The 19,674-nt window shown below is 39.4% G+C and overlaps 2 protein-coding genes across 5 annotated transcripts in view; one reads left to right on the top strand and one right to left on the bottom strand.

Annotated features, from left to right (window-relative positions):
• SMC1B (structural maintenance of chromosomes 1B) overlaps positions 1-7,208 on the bottom strand; it is a 30,161-nt gene extending 22,953 nt beyond the window's left edge. For 2 of the 4 annotated variants that reach the window (XM_081958300.1, XM_081958303.1), the window contains exons 1-6: positions 7,130-7,208; positions 5,888-5,996; positions 4,775-4,967; positions 2,748-2,856; positions 1,392-1,595; positions 75-313 (exon numbers count right to left, since the gene is read on the bottom strand). In XM_081958300.1, the coding sequence (XP_081814426.1) occupies positions 75-313; positions 1,392-1,595; positions 2,748-2,856; positions 4,775-4,967; positions 5,888-5,996 (854 nt within the window). In that variant the 5' untranslated portion in view covers positions 7,130-7,208. Of the gene's footprint in view, positions 1-74; positions 314-1,391; positions 1,596-2,747; positions 2,857-4,774; positions 4,968-5,887; positions 5,997-7,108 lie in introns of all 4 variants that reach the window. The other 2 variants (XM_081958302.1, XM_081958301.1) reach the window with 2 other exon arrangements.
• Positions 7,209-7,271: 63 nt separating this feature from the next.
• On the top strand, positions 7,272-18,640 carry RIBC2 (RIB43A domain with coiled-coils 2). The gene is made up of 7 exons (XM_081958328.1): positions 7,272-7,572; positions 9,693-9,774; positions 10,639-10,983; positions 11,849-11,967; positions 15,001-15,228; positions 16,923-17,089; positions 18,464-18,640. Exons 1-7 carry the CDS (start codon positions 7,474-7,476, stop codon positions 18,543-18,545), a joined length of 1,122 nt encoding a protein of 373 aa, XP_081814454.1. The 5' UTR covers positions 7,272-7,473; the 3' UTR covers positions 18,546-18,640.
• The last annotated feature ends 1,034 nt before the right edge of the window (positions 18,641-19,674 follow it).

Consider the following 19,674-nt stretch of genomic DNA (forward strand, 5'->3'; position numbering starts at 1 on the left):
AGATTGTTCTGAGAAAATCCAAAAATTTATAATATAAATGGATAAGAGGCACACCTCTTATCTAATGCACTTACCTAATTTCTTTTTCAATGCGCTGACTGCTTCTAGTTAACACCCCAAAAGCAGATTTCTTGGCTTTCATGGTTTCTTCTGCATCAGAAACAGCGCTTTTCTTAGTATCAATAATGTTAGTTTTTCCAGCCATTTTATTATAGAGAAATTTGATTTTTTGCTCATTGTGATACAACTGGAATAGTTGCAACTGCTTTTTATGTTCTGCCAGTTCTTCAAACAACTCCTGATAATGCTCTGCCTATAATCAACAAAATGATTATGGTAGCTATGAACTCCTACACAGTGGTAAATCTTGACTGTGAGTTAAACACATGCCTTTCAATTATAAAGAGTTTATATTCATATTTTGTTGTAATAGCATTAGTAGTTTACTGTACATCCATTAAGATACCCATATAAATAATTGAAGATAAGAATATCCTCCCTGGATAGTTATGTAGCTGCATTGGACTACATATTTTGCTCCTAAAGTCAACTGATTAATAGCATATTAGAATGAGAGCCTCAGATCCATCCAAGCCTCAACACCATCATTTTCCTTTCTCATAATAATTTTAATCATGATTATTGTTAGACATATATTAAAGGATTGTATTCATATTAATTATTGGCTTAGTAATATGTGTTCTTAAAAATTTTATACAGTAAAAATATTAAATTACATTGTTATAGAATTCTTAAAATTGTTTAATAAGAGTTGGAGATACTGACTAGAATACACAGCAACACAGGATGATATCCTTCTATCCTTCTTTCTCTCTTCCTCCCTTACTTTTTTATTGTTGAGTTTAATTATTTTAGGAAATGGCTTAGCTTTAGGATATGAAGGAAATCTGGCTGAAATTTCTGTCACTCCATTGTTAGGGTATATAGCTTCTTCGCAAATAGCTTAATTCCATTTAAAATTAAGAAGGCTTCCAATATTATTTGCATATTAATACATTTTTCCAAGGGTCAGACTAGCTGTTTCAATCTTAAAATGTTTCAAATTTCAAAAGGATTCTGATAAAAAATATAGCACGAGTTGATTCTCTGATATTCAGAATACTTTAAAAAAAAAAAATTCTGACCAAAGGTTAGTTCTACCATGCAATCTTTCTTGTATTACCACTGTATTTATAACAGTCAAAATAAGACAGGAAAATTAACAATATCATAGTACAATTTAATCTTTATTCTTATGATTCAGAAGCTCTATCAGAAAACTTAATTTAAAAAAGATAATCTGATTATGAATATGATTTTTCCACTGAAAATATAAAATTTTCATTTTATATCCTAACTTAAGAACCAAAACAATTTTTTCAGGAATTCACCTCCTCTTTCTCTAATTTTGCACGTTTGCGCTCAGCTGCCACATTTTTCTTCTTGTTGTAACTGAACTGCGCCTCTTCTTCTGCCTTTTGCAAATCCTTCTTCCTTTCTGCATATTCAGCAGCAAACTCTCCCGAGTTACTAATTTGTTCAAAAAGCTGTGTTCTTTCTTTGGGTTTCTTCATTGCAATTGCTTCAACTTCACCCTAAAATAATAATTCTATTTATTTTAAAATGTTAAAATTGAACAAAATAAAAAGGATTCTGTAAAGAAGACCTTAAGGACCAATTTTACAGAAAACAACCCACATTCTTTACCTAAATTTCTTTGTTCTTATGGTGATAACAATAATGTAATCTGATACATCAATAGTATTCAGAGCCAGAAAAGCCAAAGATGAGGGTTTTAACTTCATAAATTTCTTTTCTGAGTCCTATATATAAATCCTCTATCTAATGTCAGAAAAAAAAATGTTAAATAAGACAACGCATAAATTACTCTAGTTACTGGAAGTAACATTAAATCCATCTCAAGAAAATATACAGTGACAAGTATTCAACTCTCAGATTGTTTACTCATAAATTCCTTTCAAACATGGGAAATGAGCAAAGATGTAAACATTAAATTAACAATATAAAAAGGGAACTCATGTTAAAACAAACACTGATTTTTGCTATATCTCGAGAGGACATTACAATTTTTTAAAGGGTTTCCTTCCTGCTGCAAAATAATTCATAGTATTTTGCTCAATCCAAGGAGTGCTGGGTGCTGGGGGGGAGGGGTGTTTGATAACAAATGGAGCAGTCAGGCAGATTGGCACTGGAGAAGTTCTCTCAGATATTCTCATGCCATGAGAATAAAACTTTAAATAATAAAACCTTAAACTTGTTCAGGAGAAAACTGGCAGCCAGTGTAGCTTTCCTGCTACATTTTATGGCAAAGCTAGAAGCCTTCTACAACATCTTTGCTTCTCCATTTGATATGAGCAGAAGCTCAGGGCCAGGCCTAAGGGACCCTCCAGATCAAAATGTGAGGTTACTAACTTTGAAGACATTGGGATGCAAGTATCTCTCTCCAGAAACGCTTATCTTGGCAATACAAATACTGTACCAAACAAAATGGTAAAAAGAACTCCTTGCCATCAATCACTACAATTCAAGAGAGATTTTTGGAAAGACATGCAGTCCAAAGTGGTAGTTGTATCTAAAATGTGCAGGTGTGCTGCTTTAGATTTTTTTTAAAAAATCATTGTTGAAGCTACCTTATCACCCACATAGTTGGATCAAGATAACAAATTATTGCCAACAATATAAATATATCATTTATGCTATACTAAATTTTGAGCACAAATATTTACCTGAAAAACTAGACAATTCTTTGCTCTTGCAATTATGCCAATTTCAGCAAGTGCCTTTGTATACATAGATCGGTTGACAGCAGTATCATTAACAAGAAACTCAGATCCACTGCCTAATTTTGAAAGAAGCAACAAAATAAGTTAATACCCAAATCAACATTTGGAAAATAATTAATATATTTTCAATGTAAACATTAGCTGTAATTAGCTAACATTAGCTATTTTTAGAAAATGGCTTTCTGAAATTATAATTTTACACTTAATTACAGACCTCACTATATTGCTTACATTAAGCATGTTTCTTACCACTTTATTATACAACACAGAAACACAATAAAACAAATTATTCCTTTTTAATTTTTAAGAAATATTTTTGTTACAAATAATTTTGTTATTTGCAACTTTCAACCTAGTTTTGGGGTTAGATCCTTTGCATGAAATTAAGTAAGTGTTTTTAGTTTTCTAGATTTTTTCTCTCCTCTTTATAAGGAGTCTTGTTTTGCTTGAACGTTTTTCCTACATTCCCTTCTGTATAACTATAAGGCTTTCTTTCTTTCTCTCTCTCTCTCTCTCTCTCTTTCCTTCCTTCCCTATGGCTACAGAGTTTGGACCTAATAGTAAACTATTTTTTTTCTGGAAACAAAATTCCAGTAGGCCCGATAGGCCCATTTTTCATCCTTCCCAGGCTCTGGAGGCTTTCCTGAAGCCTGAGGAGAGTGAAAATGGTCTCCCCCACCCCCCTGGAGGTCCTCCGGAACTGGAAACAGATTGTTTCTGAACTTCCAGGTAGCCCCTTGGGCCAGTTTCTCGTCCTCCCCAGGCTCCAGAGGCATTCATGGAGCATGGGGAGGGCAAGAATGGCCTCCCTCGGGCCCCCGAAAGCCAGAAATGAGTTGTTTCTGAACTTCCAGTAGGTCCGTTGGGCCCGTTTTTTGCCCTCCCCAGGCTCTGGAGGCTTTCCTGGAGGCTGGCGAGGGCGAAAATGGCCTCCCCTAGCCCTCCGGAGGAAATACCAAGCTAGGCTTGGAGATGAGTAGTGCAGCACACATTGGGGGGGGGGGGTGTTTGTGCATGCATGCTTTGCATTATGGGTCCCGGCTATCACGTGCACGCCCTTGCATTTTTGGCACCCAACAACAAAAAGGTTAGCCATCACTGGTATAGGGTCTCCTGACTGAAAAGGAGAAGTTGGACTAGAAGACCTCCAAGGTCCCTTTCAATTCTTTTCCTCTGTATATTTAGTCTATGAAAAATAAAATATCATTTTTATAACAAAATATTATCTTATGCATTATTTTTATTCATTTTGTTTTGCATGCTTTTTAAAAGTACTTAGTGTATGCTTTTAAAATGAATGTAATAAATCTACTTTGGCAGTTTTATTCCTAATAACTACCTTGATATTTAATGTCATTTTCTTTATTAAACTTATATGCCACCCATCTTGTCTGAGGCGACTCTAGGTGGCTTACAATGAATAAAAACAACAAAATAAAACATTAGAACAATAAATATTAACACTAAAATTGACTTAAAAATTAATGAAGATGGAAAGGAAGGAAAAGAGATGCACACATGGAAGAAGTGAGATCTTATTAACTACTTCTAAAATGACCCATTCCTATCAGGGCCTTAAGCCAATTGGTAGAGCCAGGTCTTCAGGCCCTTTCAAAAATCGAAATGGGTGGGTGCAATTTTATCCAGGAGGCATGATGTTCCAAAGAGTGGGAGACAGGGCAGGAAATGATATTAATTATTTGATATTGTCTAATATATACCAATATATAATATCAAGTATATTAATACTTGATATGATACAATCCATAATTTTCTGCTCTTCTCACTATGCTTACAGAATCATATACCAGACAGCAAAGATATTCCAAGACTCTGTAAAATTTGAATTTATCCAACAGCAAACATAAATTTGCCACACTTAATTGAACAAAACAATGCTAGTGTCTATATAATCATTTGCTTATATTTTCTTTATACTTCACAATGTTTAATTTTTAGAAAAATTGTACTTGCCTCGAATAATCCTTGAAAATTTTTTCTGTTCCCCATTTTCTTCTACATACACCATTGTTACACTTCCACTTGAAGAAACTGGCTTTCCAACATGAGCTCCATGTATCAGTTCCTGAATGTGCTTCACTCTTAAATTAGATGTTTTTTCACCCATTACAAAGCTGAGGGCATCCATTACATTTGATTTCCCTTAAATTGCATAAAATGTTAAAAGAGCTTTTTACAGATGCAAATTAGAATTACAAATATCACTATTTTAAATTTCATGAAAACATTTTCACCAATCCATCCTACACTGATATATCCCTAATTGCTTGCAATACTTCCATAATTAATGATTTGCTGGTTCAGATCTTACACTAAATCACAATTTCCCCTCTTTTTAAAATGTGGCCACAAAGAAAGTAATTCAAAAGTTTTCATTTCTATTTTTAAAAAATCTCAGAGGGTCTTTTTTAATTTTAGAGGGTAGAAACAGTGATGAACGTGATAAAGACGTGATAAAACTTTTTGGTGCAAATGCTGTTCGAGAACACATAGCAAAATATCTGGCAAAATATCTACATCTCAGCAGGGCCTTTTTGCGATCCAAGAGTACTGCTGCATATAAATATAATAGCAATGACTGCTGCTTTACTAAAAACCATCTTCCAGTTTATTTTTAATTAAAATAATCTTTTAAAAAGTAGGCCATGTAAGGAACCTCAAAGACATTAAAAGGGGTTGGTGAGAAATGCCTAAGCCCATATGTCTGCTATAAGCATCTACTAGCCAGCGGAACTCTTAATGGACACAGTAAGTTTCTTCTAAACACACAATTCTTTCCCCTTCTTCCCAATGGAATGTCATCTCTTGTACAGTTGATTAATGTCCTACTGCCAATATAAATTAAATAGCTATTTATATAACTTAATCAGCTTGTACACTTTAATCACAATACTACAGCAAGTCTAGCGGGGGAGGGGGATTATTGAAAAAACACAAGCATGCATAGGATAAAATAGCTATAACTGGAGTTGTATATATGAGGAATGGTTATAAAAGGAAACAGACCAGTCTAGAAGGACCCTAACCAAAGGCAACTGCTATAAATCATTTCTACACATTACCTGAGCCATTAGGACCAATGATACAAGTGAATTTCTTGAATGGTCCAATGCATTGCTGTCCCCGCCAGGATTTGAAATTCTCAACCAGCAAAAGCTTTAAGTATCCCATCTATCGATAAGGAAGGAAAGCAAAGGAAATGTGAAATAGAACACTGTCATGATTGATGGGAGTTAAAGTAAGAACATTTGATATTGCCTGTTTTACCATTCTGGTACAATCAGTGTTCATAACCTCATATTTTAAGCAAATTTCCCAATTTTCTAATTTCATCTTTACTTTTGGATAGGCTATTCCAAAACTAGCTACATTCTGATACATTATAAATATGTGCAACCGTCTAATGGATATGCTGTTAATTTTAACCATTTGTTCTTTACACCTCCTGTTTTACACTACTGAGTTTTATTATGTCCTGCTCCTTGGCTGAAAAATATTTTTTGAGGATATTTGGAATGCATATATACCATTGTCTTTAAGCAGTAATTACTAAAGAAAGGCCCAAATATTTAAAAATTAAGATTCCCTGAGTGCAGACTAGACAAACTGTGGTAGACCTATTATCTTTTTTTAATTCCTTTTTCAAGCTGTCCCTTGCATTTATAGAAACATTGCTCTTGAATGTGGGCACTCTACTGCAAGGATCACCAACCTTTCTGACCTCAGGGAGCACTAAATTCATAATTTTAAATCCTGTGGACCACTAATACAATTTTTTTAAAAAAAGATAAATAGTATTTAGCACAATATAAAAAATGCAAATAATTTTTCTGCGGACCACCAAAATTTTCTCGCAGACCACCAGTTGGTGACCACTGCTCTACAGCATTTCCTAAAATTGTATATAGTCCTTTCCAGAAGAGATTAAATATCAGCATTTTGGGGGGCACGTCTGGATCCTGATCCCTCAAAGAGCACCCAGTGGTTTGTTTGTTTTTAACCTTTCAAGTGCGACATTTAGGTATTTATGTCAACTGGATTCAACGCAGCTTGCCCTCAAAAAAAGAAAACGGGGGAGGGGGGGAGGAAAGGAAATAAAAATTGCCTGGAAGGAAAACAAAAAGATGGGAGGATGAAAAACGCGCTTCAGAATTTCAATTGAGATACTACCCCGCCAAACCGGGCAGGACAAGCGCTTGAAATGTGCAAAATAACGGGCGGGGAGCAGAAGACTATCTTCCTCTTCCAGAGACCCGCATGGAACGACAGAAGCGCTTATGTACATTTAATACATAAATTCTGACCCTCCGCCTCACAGCGTGACAATCTCCCTTCCCGCCAAACCGGCCGATCCCGCGCTGCGCTTGAGGGGAAAGGATATCTCGCGAGACTTGCCCCCGCGCTCCGCCTTCCGAGGCTTTGCCCCGTGGCCACTCTAGCCTTAATCTCTATGCTGACGGGAGCTGCTGACGTCAAGAGAGCCTCGATAGCTGGAAGCGGAAGAACCTTGGCTCATTTCCTTGGCAACGCAGAGTTGTGGAGACCGTTGCTAGGCGCCGGGGATGCTGAGCATCCTAGATAGTTATCCCTGCGCGAAGCATCTTCTTTCGTCCTCCCTGCTTCGGCAGGACTGCTCTGGCCGGCTATAATGCACTCCCGGATGGAGGCAGCGGCGCGGGAGCGGAGGCGTTACCGGGAGCTGCAGAGGCAAAGCCAGATCTTTGATGCCCGAGTCAGGCTTATCGGGGTGGGTGGTTCTGTAATTCTTTAGATTTTCTTGATTGTCATTTAAGTTTAATTTTTTGGCACGAGGTAGTATGATGATTTTTTTTCTTGACACCAGCTGCATGACTTTATGCATATTTTTTAAAAAAATCTCTTATTTTATATGCAAAATATAAAGGATGAAAGTTTTTCCTTCTCAGAAACATGCAAAGCCCAAATAATTATTCGGGCTAATAATCATACTAAGTATACACAATTGAATGCAATCCTTTGGACATGCCTTATCAAATTGTTCCAAGGAATTTCAACATGAATAGAACCGGATGCAAAATTAACATGTATCTGAAAACTTGAATTGCATGCTTACTGTTTAGGTGAAAATACACAATTTGGCAGTCAGCATGTAAACATTTGCATACAATTATCCACTAGTGCTGTGTTCTCTAAAATATTAAGAAAGCTGTTTACATATACATACATACATACATATGTATGTGTGTGTGTGTATGTACACACACACACACATACATATGGATAGCTATACACACACGCACACATATCCAGATAGATGATAGATAGATAGATAGATAGATAGATAGATAGATGATAGATACATAAATAGATAGATAGATAGATAGATATTGAGATGCACACACACATATATGCATGCAAGCACACACACACACACACACACACACACACACACACACAGGGTGTGCATAAGTGCATCAGCATGTCTACCGTCCCTATCCTATTGTCCCCATTTATTTGTACTCATTTCATGTGCTCATATCCATGTTTATACTTATACCTGTTATCTCATACATGTTTGACAAACTAAATAAATAAATAAAATATATAGGAAAAATAAATAAATGTACAGTCCTCCAACTGCCATTTTACTGGCAGTAAAATGTTTCATAAATTATAGAAAGAGAAGCAATATCATGTAATCGTTTCTTAGTATGTAAGCTTGCATTGCAGTCACAATTACTGTTTATGTTTTTTAAAACTAAAGAATTTTAAAACTAAAGAATATTTTGATAGATTTTCACTGAATGAAATTTATATTTCCTGCAAGTAATATTATTTTTTCTTATTTATCTCTAAGACAGGCAACTCATATGTTCTTTTGTAACTCTCTGAAGTACTGCCCATAATGTAATCATTATCTTAAGAGATAAACACATTTACCATAAAATTATGTGGAAAACAAAAAGTAGTATCAAGTTAAAATCTGGCAGAGAAAAGAAATCTTTGTATAATATTGATTTGGAATATGTTACAGTTGTGAAAAATGATTTAATTTTAGGCAGTTCTTAGATAAAATTACTATTTGTGAGTGATCTGATATTATTTACATAAGTGTCTAATCAAGTTGATGTATTGATTTGGAATATATTACAGTTATGAAAATTGATTTAATTTTAGCCAGTTATTAAATAAAATTACTATTTGTGAGTGATCTGATATTATTTACATAAGTGTCTAATCAAGTTGATGTATAGGTAGTGTGATCATAGTTATCTGAGTTAATCCAACTCTCTGGGCTTACATAATACAAAGAATTATGAACTAACCTCATCATTTTTTCTGTAAATGACCCAACCACATGTGATATATAAATTTATCCTATTTAATTTTGTTTATTGGATCATCTGAATGATATGCATGTTGGCCTTTGAAGGTTTTAAGAAGAATTGTAAAGCTAGGCTACACTGATACTTTTTCAGCTACATATTTTTCTTCTTTATAAATTTTAATTCTAATTACACTTTTCATTGGAGTTATTAAATATCTGGTCAGTCCAATGCTAGTGTTAACTAGCATTGGACTGACTATTTTTTGGTCCTTAAAATACAAAGGACAATCTTAGAGATATATGACATAATTGAATTAAAAGTTCAATAGTTCTGTATCTAAGAGTTTTAAAAATCTATTTAATGGGAGATAGTGTAATTCTAGTTATTTATTTATTTTGTTTTAATTCATCGATGAAGACTAGAATATGATTTTGTTGCCTTTATTTGTCTCAGCTTTTTATTTCCTGAAAATAGCAGTTAAAGCTGAGCTTATTTGGGGAAATTTCCTCTTCTTCTTTGGTATGAAATCTGAACCAGGTTTTTTTCATGTCTACCACAGATTGACAAGGAAGCTCTGGACACCCAGGTAAAAGACAAAAAGATTGAAGAAGCAGTCCAGAAGGCCCGTGATGATTCCATTGGTATATATCATATCATTTTTAAAAAGACAGTCATTTGTCAGATGGCTGTAAAAACGAGTTCTCCTTCAACCCTTCCACCTTCCAAAACTTTGATTCCCATTCCTGTCCCTGCATCCATTCACCTAAGATTTTCCTTGGGCAGGTAACATAGTTGTATATCATAAGATACTTGAACTCTGCAAGATTTGGGTTTGGACATCTTGATGAGAACTTCCATCACCTCCATCTCCCTTTTTCCAGAGCACCTTAGTGTATTCGTCCCAGTCTTGAGGCCTTTTTGCACTCAGCTGGGTTTTTTTTGTTTTTTTTTAGCACATACTAAGATAGCACTGCAAGATGGGATAAAGATGGCTGAAATATTAGTCTTTCTGGGCTTAATGGAGCTGCAAGAAGTACCATTGTGAGATATAAGGAATATTAATTGGCACGGATATTAGGTATATAGAAGTACCCCTGTGCAACATTCTTTTCAAGGAATATTTTAAAACATAGGTAGTCCACAACTTAAATCTTTTTTTAGTGAACATTTGAAGTGCTATTGCTATTCACTTCACAAGTGGAGTGATTGTTTAACAACTATGGCAAACAAGGCCATAAAATTGGACGCAACTCACTTAACAGCTGCTTTGTTTAGCAATGGAAATTCTTGTCCCAATTGTGATCATAAGTTGAGGACTACTTGTAACTATGAACTTTGCATGGAGATGAAGTGCACAAACGTATAATCTGAACAGGTAAAAGAGAGAACTGATCTTATTTGGGTTGGAACAATTAACGTTAGCCACCCAGCATCCTATTTAAATTCACAAAAAAATGCATTTTTAAGGATTAGAATCACAGCCTTTTTTTCCCTTCTAAACATAGCTGCAGAAATGAAACAAAATGATAAGATCCTCTGTATGTTAGACCAACGACAGAAAAGAGATACCCAGATCCTAAACAAAGCTATCAACGAATTTCGTCAAAATTATCAGAAGCCAGAAACGGTGCGTGAATACGACCTCTTTGACCCACAACGCCTGCAGAAAGATACTGCTGCTCGCCTTGCTGACAGTGACCCACGCTGTACCATATCCAGCTTGCAGAAGTTCATGGGAGAAGATTTAAACAGTAAGAATAGACAGAGGTTCCAGCAAGAGCAAAACAGAGAATGGCTTTTGCAGCAAGAAAGGGAAAAGCAGAAGGCGCTGGCAGATAAGAAATATGCAGGTATGACCAAATCTGCAATAGAGCATTTAGCCTAACCGTTGCCACCTGCGAAATTTCAAAAAGAGTGCCATGACTTGGTTTCTCTTCTACTTCTTTACTTCTTTTCTTACCACTTTGGGGGTCGAGGGACATTGTTTCTCACTCCTAGTTACGACTTAGTAGTTTAGGTTGCTAGCTTGAAAACTATTGATGCCTGCTTTGAAAAATTGGCATGGGTGTTTTGCCGGCGTAAATTAATATATCAGTTCTTTAAAAACCTAAATGATTGAAGGACTTTTATATAAGAGGCTACTCAACCCCTACACATCTGTTGAGTCACTGAAATTGGTAGAAAGGACCTTCTGAAGACCCTGCCTTCCATATTTGACAGGCAAAGCATATATTCAATTTATTTATTTGATTTGTGTGGCTGCCCATCTCAACTTAGTAACACCAGATGGCTCACCACAGTTAAAAGCAACATTCTCATAAAAAGCAAGTTAAAAACCAATATGCGAACATATAAAGCCATCAATATCCACTTTAAAACTAAAATAACCAGGGTCAGCGACCAAAGTGCATCCTTGCATCAAAAATGTGGAGCTGTCCATCCTTGTGTCTAGCTCAAATTCAAAGTAGGTATTAGCCACAATCCTCTCCATTGGCCCTTGATAGGAAACATAAAAACCTAGAATTTGTCTCTATGGTAAATGGAAAACACTTGAAGAATGGAGGAGGGCGAAAAGCCAAGTCTGGGAACTTGGGCTGAAAAGGGTACAGCAAATCACTACGGAGTGGTATATAAGTGCTATTGCTATTGCTGGTTGTGGGGCAATGATTTACTATCTGGCACTTGTGACATAACTGATTTTGTTTCAATTTGTAGATGAACTCTATAAGCAGCAGAGACTGGAGCTTGATGAAAAGGCTATGAATCTCCAAAAAGCAGATGAGGAAACCAGACGAGCAATTTGCATCACTACTACAGAATTCAACCAAGCCTTGGTAAAGCAAAATTGGTTATTATTACTTAAATATAGTATCTGCTAAGAGTATGACATATCGTAATTGCTTTTTTTAAAAATGCAGTTCTTTTAAGTTTCAAAAAAAAGATAAAATACAAATTAACCCAAAGAAAAAAGGTTAAAGGGGAGAGAGAGAGGATCAAATGGGGAAATCAGGAAAATAAATGGAATGGAATTCTTTATTATCCAAGTGTGATTGGACACCAAGGAATTTGTCTCAAGTGCATAAGCTCTCAGTGTAATAGTCGATAGATTATAGAACATAAATGATAGTTAACAATCATTAATCTAATATACAAATAACAAGTGATAAATCATAAGATACCAATGGGAGAAGGTACTAGGAAAGATGAGAAGGATAAGAGCAATACAGACTACCACATGGGTAAATATCTTTGGCCTAAGACAAGTACTGTGGGAATTAGGTGACAAGAGAAAAGAAAGAAACAAAATATAAAACGAATAACCTCCAGGTTTCTTCAGTACAGGTACAAATATATATAATAAAATAATCTCTCACTCTATAGACATCATATAGAAAATAGACAAACTAAACAGTCGAACCCCTCCTCCAAAACCATATAACAAAATAAACACTTATTCTAAGTTTAAGCATAACACTTAACAATATATAAAATGTACCTAATTTATGGCAATGAAATGTCTTTAATGAAACCAATGTTCAATCATTATGATCTTCAAAATAGCTTTTAAATGTTGTCAATAGTCTAGGAGAGGGGTGTCAAACTCGCGATGACACGTTGTCGTGTGACGTATCGTGACTTCTCCCTCCTTCGCTAAAACAGGTGGGTGTGGCCAGCGTGTGGCACATCCGGGCCCTGAGTTTGACATCCCAAGTCTAGGATATTTGTTTTTATATAGGTGAAATAGGCTAGTACAGATATTTACACTTCAGCTTGAAAGTAAGTCTGATTATTGACTGTTATCATTTATTGTTGCACCTGTTCCAGAGTCTAAGTGGGTACTGGTTTAGGATACCAGACAGTTATAGAGGTGGCAGGTAACAGACTCAAAGTTTCCTCTGTAGAACTGAATCAGCAGCTCCTTGGGCAGTTTGAGCTTTCTAAGTCGGCGCAGAAAGAGCATTCTTTGTTGCACTTTTTTGATGACGTTTTTCATATTAGGTGCCTGTTCTGACCCCCCTCTCCACGCCTGTGAACAAGCCAAAACACAGGCTTGGCTGTTTGCCACTGTTTAATTGCAAGATAACAAACCTTTTGGCCGAAGGCCCAGATAATTCAAAATACAACAAAACGAACCAGATATTCAAACACGGCTCTAAGACATCAACTTTCTTCACTGCTAATTTCGAACGGTTGTTTCCTGCAAATGTCCCCTCCCAACACCTCACCTATAAGCTCTCTTGGGAGGGGCCAATCTACAACCACCTGTGCTAATTACCGTCTGTGAGTCTGCCTACGAAGCTGCCTCTTTCGTTTCTCAGCCTTTATTACTCTAGTACAGCGATGGCGAACCTTTTTTGGCTCGCGTGCCACAAGTGGGGGGAGCGCAGGGGGGTCGTGTGCGGGCGTGCCGCACCCATAATGCAACGTGCGACCCCCCCAGTGTGCATGTGCGTACAACACGCGATCCCCCCATTTTTACATGCTTTTTTCGCCCTCCCCAGGCTCCAGAGGCTTTATAGGAGCCTAGGGAGGGCGAAAAGAGCCTCCCCCGCCCCCCCCCGGAGGCCCTCCGGAGGCTTCAGGGACCGTCCGGAGGCTTCCCTGAAGCCTTCGGAACGCTTAAAACCACCCTCCGAGCAAACCGGAAGTGACTTCCGGGTTGCTCGGAGGGTCATTTTAAGCGTTCCGAAGGCTTCAGGGACCGTCCAGAGGCTTCCCTGACGCCTTCGGAGCGCTTAAAACCACCCATCACTGCTCTAGTATCAGGGACTGACTGCCTTTGATCCTCCCCACTGCTCCATGCCTCAGGCGCCTCCTGGTGGCAAACGGATCCTGCTGGGCTATAACAGGTGCCCAATTTAGGTCTTGAGATATGATATGTCATAATTGGGTTGGCAATAATTGTCACCTTGTCATTTGTGGCTGTCCTTGCCCTGTCTTGGATGCCATGCTGAGCACTCAACGCAGTGCTCATTTCTGATTAAGCCTTGTCCTGAGCACGGGAAGGAAACTGGACTGTCTCTGTATATTTTGAACCCCTCCAGAAGATTGAGAGTTACTTGTGTAACTGAAGCCGTAATACTTGCTTGTTCTGACTTAGTGCAATGGAAGAACCTAATCCTTGTGGTTTGTTTCATGGCTTGGAAGGAGGTGTAAATCCACCACTGAACTTGTGGGCAGTCCTGAGATGACAAGGGACACCACCCATATCAGGATGTCAGTGTGAATTTTTACTTTGCATCAGGGGTGAAATGCTCTGAAGTCTGCTAGCGGTTCGCTTTGCTAGCGGTTTGCTGCGTGCACGCATGCACTACCACGCAGCGCTGAAAAAGGAGGATTAAGAAGCCTTTTCTGAGTCTGCAAAGTTAAGTAGAACAGCGGGGGGAGGGGGCGACAGCTGTGCCGCATGATTTAGATTTGCTAGAAAGCAAAAGGATTTCCTGCTTTCTAGTGAATATAAATTGCGCGGCACAGCTGATTGTCACACAGTTGATAGTCGGAACCAAGCTGGTAGTAAAAAAATGCTACCGGTTCAGCATTTTTTTTACTACCGGTTTGGGCGAACCGGTCCGAACCGGTAGCATTTCACCCCTGCTTTGCATCATGTGTGCAATTATAATTTTAAAAGTATCAGAATGAAAGAAAGGTTTTAAAAGACACTGCAATTACCTCCTTATTCTCTTTTTATTCTTTAACTTATCTTATCCTGTCTTTATTTCCTACCAGAAATCCCACAAAACACATTTAACTGCATTTTATATAAGTATTTGCCATCTGGTGAGGGCCAACCTTCTCTCACATTGTAAACATTCCTCTGTGTGTGTGTGTGTGTGTGTGTGTCTGTCTGTCTGTCTGTCTGTTTTAAGGCTGCCGAGTCTGAGCGTAGGAGAAGACTCGAAAAACAGCAAGAGGAAGAAGCAAAAGAGAGGGACATTTTGAGCCAGCTTCAGGGGGATCTGCTGACTGAAAACCCGCAGCAAGCGGTGAGCTCCTTTGGACCAAATGGCATCATCACCGATCGATGGAAAGGGATGAGCCAAGCTCAGCTGAAAGAAATCCAGGATATTCAGATGCAACAAGTGCTGGAGAAGCTGGTATGCCCTTTAAAGAAATAGCACAGTGGAATAACAACCTGGAATTCTGCATGGTGGGATCAAAAAAGTCAAGATGGGCTTTTTTTTCTCCTTCTCTTCCTCCTTCCTTCCTTGTTCTTCTTCCATATCTACATCAAACTTTAAACTGCCTTCCTGGCTTTGTCGTTGGCCAAAAATAAGTCATTATCGGTACAAGATTCTGATAGTAACCAACATACTAGCAGATAGGCCGGGCTCTGTTCCTCTCCACATTCACATATCATGTTGTTATCCGCTAAGAGCCTTCACTTGAGTGTATCGGCTTTACATTTAGGCATTTCAACTCTCAATCTGTTCAGGCTCCCCCAAATAGTATAAAGCGGGTGTCAGCAACCCATGGCTGTAGAGCCACATGCGGCTCTTTCAGCCCTCTGCTGCAGCTCCTGATGCCACTTCTGCCACCGCCTCCACCGCCTGCCTGCCATGCGCAGCACAGTGAAAGTTAGCGGGCTTCATAATGGGGGAGATGGGGTCCCCTCCTCCTGGAGCCCATGGAGCCGCAATGTGACCCTTTCCACTTGCCCCTGGCAACAGCAATGGCGTTGGCCATGGTGCAGCGTGGGACGGGCCATTGTCTCGGGGTGGAGAGCAGGTCGCACGTCCAGCACCAGCCAAGTCCGGAAGTAGCCACCTACTGTTTCCCGCTGCAGTCGGACAGTGAGACAGAGAGAGAGAGAGAGAGAGAAAGGGAGGGAAAGAGAGAGAGAGAAACAAGAGACACAGAGACGGAGAGAGACAGTCATGTGACTGGGTGGGAGTGAGTGATGTCGAGTTGGCCATGCTCACCCAGGTTTTGTGGCTCCCGGTATTTTCTTTTCTGTGGGAAACGGGTCCAAATGGCTCTTTGAATATTTAATGTTGCAGACCCCTGGTATAAAGGAGGTCGTATTCTTCAGCCATTTCCTCCTTTGATGTTATTCCTTGCTTGATGGTCTCCTTCCTCCATCTCTGATCTTCCCCCATCAGAACAAACATGGGGGAAACCAAGATGGGCTGCAACAGTCTGATGAAAGCGCCGCCTCTTTGCCAGATGCATCCTGCATGCCACACACATAAAACACAGAGCAGTAGCTTTGATGGCACTCTTACGTCTTCCATCTTGAGTTGTTTGACCACACTCTCCAGACAACATTCACCTTCCTACATCATCATCAGTTTGTCAGGGGCTGTTGCAAATTGTAGTGATGCCACACATTAAGGACCACAGGTCCTGTTTAATGGGTGGCAAAGGGGGCAAAAAAAGCCTAAACCAATCATTGTACATCAGGATTCCAGGTAGGTTGAACCTCTCTGACTCTTTCAATTTCAGAAGGACCTTGGGAAGAGCCATGGGTCCTTAGCAGCCCATCTGTTGAAAGCTATTAGCAGCACAGAAAGATGGATGGGGGCAGAGGTGTTTTATTGCTGACTAGAGTAGAATAACAGAGTTGGAAGGGACCTTGGAGGTCTTCTAGTCCAGCCCCCTGCTTAGGCAGAAAACCCTTACACCACTTCAGACAAATGGTTATCCAACATCTTCTTCAAAACTTCCAGTGTTGGGGCATTCACAACGTCTGGAGGCAAGCTGTTCCACTGATTCATTGTTCTGACTGCCAGGAAATTTCTCCTCGGTTCTAAGTTGCTCCTCCTAGACCAGCTTTCTGCTTCTCATGCAGAGGTTAGATGAAGAGGAACGCCAGAAAAACGCAGAATGGGACCGAAAACGGATTCAGGAGGCCAGAGCTGAATTGCTCTATGACCGTCATCAGCAACGTCAGAATCGGGACCTGCGGAGAGCATTGGATAATTTTAACATCCAGCTATCCCAGGAGCAGAAAAATAAGTAAGACATTTTCTGGATGCCCACTTTGTTTTAGCCCAAGATGAACCCAGAAAGTCCCCGGGGGCAAACTAATGGGGCTTAGAAGCATCAGCATCTTATTCTGGGAAGCACATGGAATGCCTCTGGATGCTATAGACCTGGTAGCTTTAACCATGGAGCAGCAGAATAACCTGCCTCCCATTATTGAATTCTCAACAGCTTTCCAGCCTGCCAGATAACCCTGCTCTCACTTTGTACATGCATGTACAAAGAGGGTGGGGGCTCACTTATGATGTCATGTTCATCCTCTTGCCTTTTTTGATGACCCTTAACAAACATCACTGATGTCAATTTATTTCAAAGGACACTTTTTTCTAGTGTCTTAGATACAGGGATGGGCTGCTATCAGATTTGCCCAGGTTCGGGAGAACCCATAGCTAACGTTATGCTCGGTTCGGAGACACTCCAAATTCCTCCCCTGGCTAGCCCCACCCACCCCTCTCCTCCCAGGAGTCTCCGGACGGCCTGTTTTGGATGTGAGGCAGGCATGGGTTCCGGCTGCTGCTACTGCCGGTTCACTCAGGGACGCGCCACGCGCATGCTCAGTACTAAAAAAACGCTTCTGTGCATGCACAGAAGCCAAAAACAAGAGGCCGTCACCGAGAGAACCGGTTTGGGGGCGTGGCAAGCCTGGGTCACTACCGGTTTCAGCGACCCAGGCTGCTAAGTTACTGCCTGTTTGATCGAACCGGTAGGAACCCACCTCTGATGTGCGTTAAGTGCAGGGCCCGCACGGAAGGTCGGGAAGGTGGGAAAATGGGCCATTTCCGGCCTCCAGAGGGCTTCCGGAGCCTAGGGGAGGCAGTTTTCGCCCTTCCAGAGACTCAAAGAAAGCCTCCGGAGCCTGGGGAAGGCGAAAATGCCCCCCCACCCTCCGCTGTGTACAGGAGGCCGATTAGGCCATGCCCACCCAGCAACTGGGAAGAGAACCTGTTGCTGAAATTTTTGAAGGCCCCCCCCCCCTGCTTAGATAACTTTTTTTTTTAATGCCTTCAAGTCAACACTAACTCCTGGCAACTACTTGGACAAATCCTTGCAGTTTTCTTGGCAAGTATTTTTGAAAATAGTTTGCAATTGCTTCCTTCCTCATGCTGAGAAAGAGTGACTGGCCCAAAGTCACCCAGTTTTCTTTATGCTTAAGGTTGGACTAGAAAATCACGGTCTCCTAGTTTCTAGCCTTATTTCTTAACCATTTCACCAAGCTGGCATTTTAATTTCCTTAACCCATTTGTAAAAAAACATTAAAATTGATTTCTTGCTGATACTGAGAATAAGCAATCTCACATTTAAAGACTTTAATCATTAACATGTATCAATTTTTTTCTTTTTTTTCAGACAAGCATATATGAATGAAGAAGTATATACAAATTTTCCTTCTGGCCAGTACTACTCACAGTTTAATACAATTAGCCGATGATGTTGGAGCCAATATTCACACTCTTAAAGATGTGCAGGTTATATGTTTATAAAAAATATTTCTACTTTCTTCACATATATAATAAAAATATAACTACCGATGATTTTCTTGGTCCAAAGGGATTGCAATTATGGAGTAACCAATTCCAAAAAGGGTTTAATTTATGAAAAGGAATGAAAAATTCAACAAATCGATGCAGATTTTAAGCACCAATTTCAAAATGGTACTCTTGTGTTATAATAACATCTGTACAAATTCGCCTAGACCAGATGGTTTATACCCCGGGGTTCTGAAGGAACTGGCAGATGTAATCTTGAAGACACTGAATCAGAGGTGGCATTCAACAGGTTCTGACCAGTTCTAGAGAACCAGTAGCAGAAATTTTGAGTAGTTCGGAGAACTGGTAAATACCACCTCTGACTGGCCCTGCCCCCATCTATTCTCTGCTTCCCAAGTCCCCAGATGATTGGGAGGGAATGGGGATTTTGCAGTATCCTTCCCCTGCCATGCCCACCAGCCACGCCCACAAAGCCACGCCCACAGAACCGATAGTTAAAATGTTCTAATCCCATCACTGGGCCATAAATACCTTTATGTGGGTATTGGGGGGGATTGTCTGTTGTAACTTTGACATATGCTGGCTAGGAAATTCTATGAGTCAAAATCCAAACATTGTAAAGCTGCCATGGCTGAGAAATACTGATCTAGAGCTTAATAACTCCAACAAAGAATCAGTTAAGCTGCTTTGCAAGACTGAGAGCACAAATTTGGCTCCACACTCAGTCTGGCAGATAAACTCTTATTCCGGTCTTCCCACATGTCTGTGAACTGAACAATGTGGGTTTTCCCCCTGAACTAAAATTGGAAGAACTTTTCATTCCAGTGAGAGAACGAAAAACTTCCTGCCTCAATGTTTTTGTGTAAGTGAGACATACTTCCTGGAAGAGTAAACACAGAGAGGCGACTGATGCCAGAAGATCATTCAGCTATAATCCCCATGCCATTAAATATCGGTAGGTGGAAAGAAAAAAGACAGAGCAGGATATTCTGCATTGATGTAGCAGGAAGCCTCTTACATGAATTCTTTGGGCACTTGGAAATGTAATAATACAAGTAATTGGCTTCTAAT

This window comes from Natrix helvetica, assembly GCF_964273705.1.
Source record: "Natrix helvetica genome assembly, chromosome: 6".
NCBI classification, from domain to species: Eukaryota; Metazoa; Chordata; class Lepidosauria; order Squamata; family Natricidae; genus Natrix; species Natrix helvetica.

Excerpts from the sequence above, each read along its gene's own strand:
- RIBC2 (XM_081958328.1), top strand. The coding sequence starts at position 7,474 with ATGCACTCCCGGATGGAGGCAGCGGCGCGGGAGCGGAGGCGTTACCGG. Across the intron at positions 7,573-9,692 it reads CCCGAGTCAGGCTTATCGGG|ATTGACAAGGAAGCTCTGGA; the intron begins GTGGGTGGTTCT and ends TGTCTACCACAG. Across the intron at positions 17,090-18,463 it reads TCCCAGGAGCAGAAAAATAA|ACAAGCATATATGAATGAAG; the intron begins GTAAGACATTTT and ends CTTTTTTTTCAG.